The following is a 1,744-nucleotide window of genomic DNA, read 5'->3' on the forward strand; positions in this document are numbered from 1 at the left end:
CGGGGCTCTTTTTGGCATTTCCGGGGCTCTTTTTGGCATTTTGGGGGCTAAATCGCCCCGAGCCCTGTGTATTTTTCTACTGATATATATATATATATATATACATACATCAATTATATTTAAATAAATAAATATGTATGTGGTTCGGTGCATACTCGCAGGCGTGCATGTGTGTGCACGTGCGTGCGTGCATGTGTGCGTGCATGCGTGCGTGCGTGCGTGCGTGCATGTGTGCGTGCGTGCGTGCGTGCGTGCGTGCATGTGTGCGTGCATGTGTGTGCGGCGTGCGTGCATGTGTGCGTGCATGTGTGCGTGCGTGCGTGCGTGCGTGCGTGCGTGCGTGCGTGCATGTGTGCGTGCGTGCGTGTGTGCGTGCGTGCGTGCGTGCGTGTGAGCTACGAATCTGATGCCTATTCATCAGCTGCCAATTATATCCCACTACTCAGCATCAACCCATAACAGCCTGACCCTGTCAATACTATATCGACATGCCAATGCATCTATCTAGAGATGCCAACACATATTTGAAGCAATCTGTAGTTTCTGGCCATCAAATTAGTAGGTGACCTGAGTTTGCTAGGGGGGTCCGGCATGCCCCCCGGAAAATTTTTTAATTCTGAGATGCAATTTCTTGCATTCTGGGGGTCAAAAATGACAATAAATTGACAAAAAATGACAATAATTGACAAAAAAATTTTTTTTTTAGATGGCCATCAAATTAGTAGGTGACCTGAGTTTGCTAGGGGGGTCCGGCATGCCCCCCGGAAAATTTTTTGATTCTGAGATGCAATTTCTTGCATTCTGGGGGTCAAAAATGACAATAAATAGACAAAAAATGACAATAATTGACAAAAAATTTTTTTTTTTAGATAACAGTGAAATTCGTAGTTTGATACAAACTGGTCGTAGTGGTGCAAAAGGAATAGAAATTCGTATAAAATACGGATAAATCGTAGTGGTTGGCATCTCTGTCTGTCGCATCACTGACCACCTCCTCGCTATCTGCCTTTCCAGACTGTAACTACACGTGCCACCACAAGTGTCGCCAGCTGGTGTCGCTCGACTGCACTAACCCGCTGCGTGAGATGCCGGCCGAGACGTCTCTGATTTCGCAGCTCATCGAGGAGCAACCGAGTCCGTCCACAACTCTCAGCTCGCTCTCTAACGGCTCCGTCGTGTCTTGTGTGAGTATAGGTGGCGCCACCATCGGCGGTTGCGAACGCCCTAGAATTAGGAACATGGCCTATTGTACAGGCGACATTGTACTGTACAGGCGACATTATATTTAACAGGCAACAATACTGTTTAGGCAACATTATACTATACAGATAACAATTACACTGTGCGACCAACGTTTTACCGTACAGGCAACATTGTACCATATAGTCAACATTACACTGTACAGGCAACATTATACTGTAAAGACAACATACTGTACATACAGGACACATTATACCATACAGCCAACATTATACTATATGAGCAACATTACACTGTACAGGCAACATTATACTATACAAGCAACATTACACTGTACAAGCAACATTACACTGTACAGGCAACATGATACTATACAAGCAACATTACACTGTATGAGCAACATTACAATGTACAGGCAACATTATACTATACAAGCAACATTACACTGTACATACAACATTATACTATACAAGCAACATTACACTGTACAGGCAACATTATACTATACAAGCAACATTACACTGTATGATCAACATTACACTGT

At 44.0% G+C, this 1,744-nt stretch overlaps 1 protein-coding gene across 1 annotated transcript in view; it reads left to right on the forward strand.

Moving 5' to 3' along the window:
- Window positions 1–1,289, forward strand: part of LOC106818054 (ras association domain-containing protein 5-like) — a 29,174-nt gene extending 27,885 nt beyond the window's left edge. Inside the window, exon 3 of the mRNA XM_014822773.1 lies at window positions 1,015–1,289. Within this exon, the coding sequence (XP_014678259.1) occupies window positions 1,015–1,289 (275 nt within the window). The remainder of the gene's footprint in view (window positions 1–1,014) is intronic.
- The last annotated feature ends 455 nt before the right edge of the window (window positions 1,290–1,744 follow it).

Source organism: Priapulus caudatus, unplaced genomic scaffold, assembly GCF_000485595.1.
Source record: "Priapulus caudatus unplaced genomic scaffold, Priapulus_caudatus-5.0.1 Scaffold1999, whole genome shotgun sequence".
Taxonomy (NCBI): Eukaryota; Metazoa; Priapulida; class Priapulimorpha; order Priapulimorphida; family Priapulidae; genus Priapulus; species Priapulus caudatus.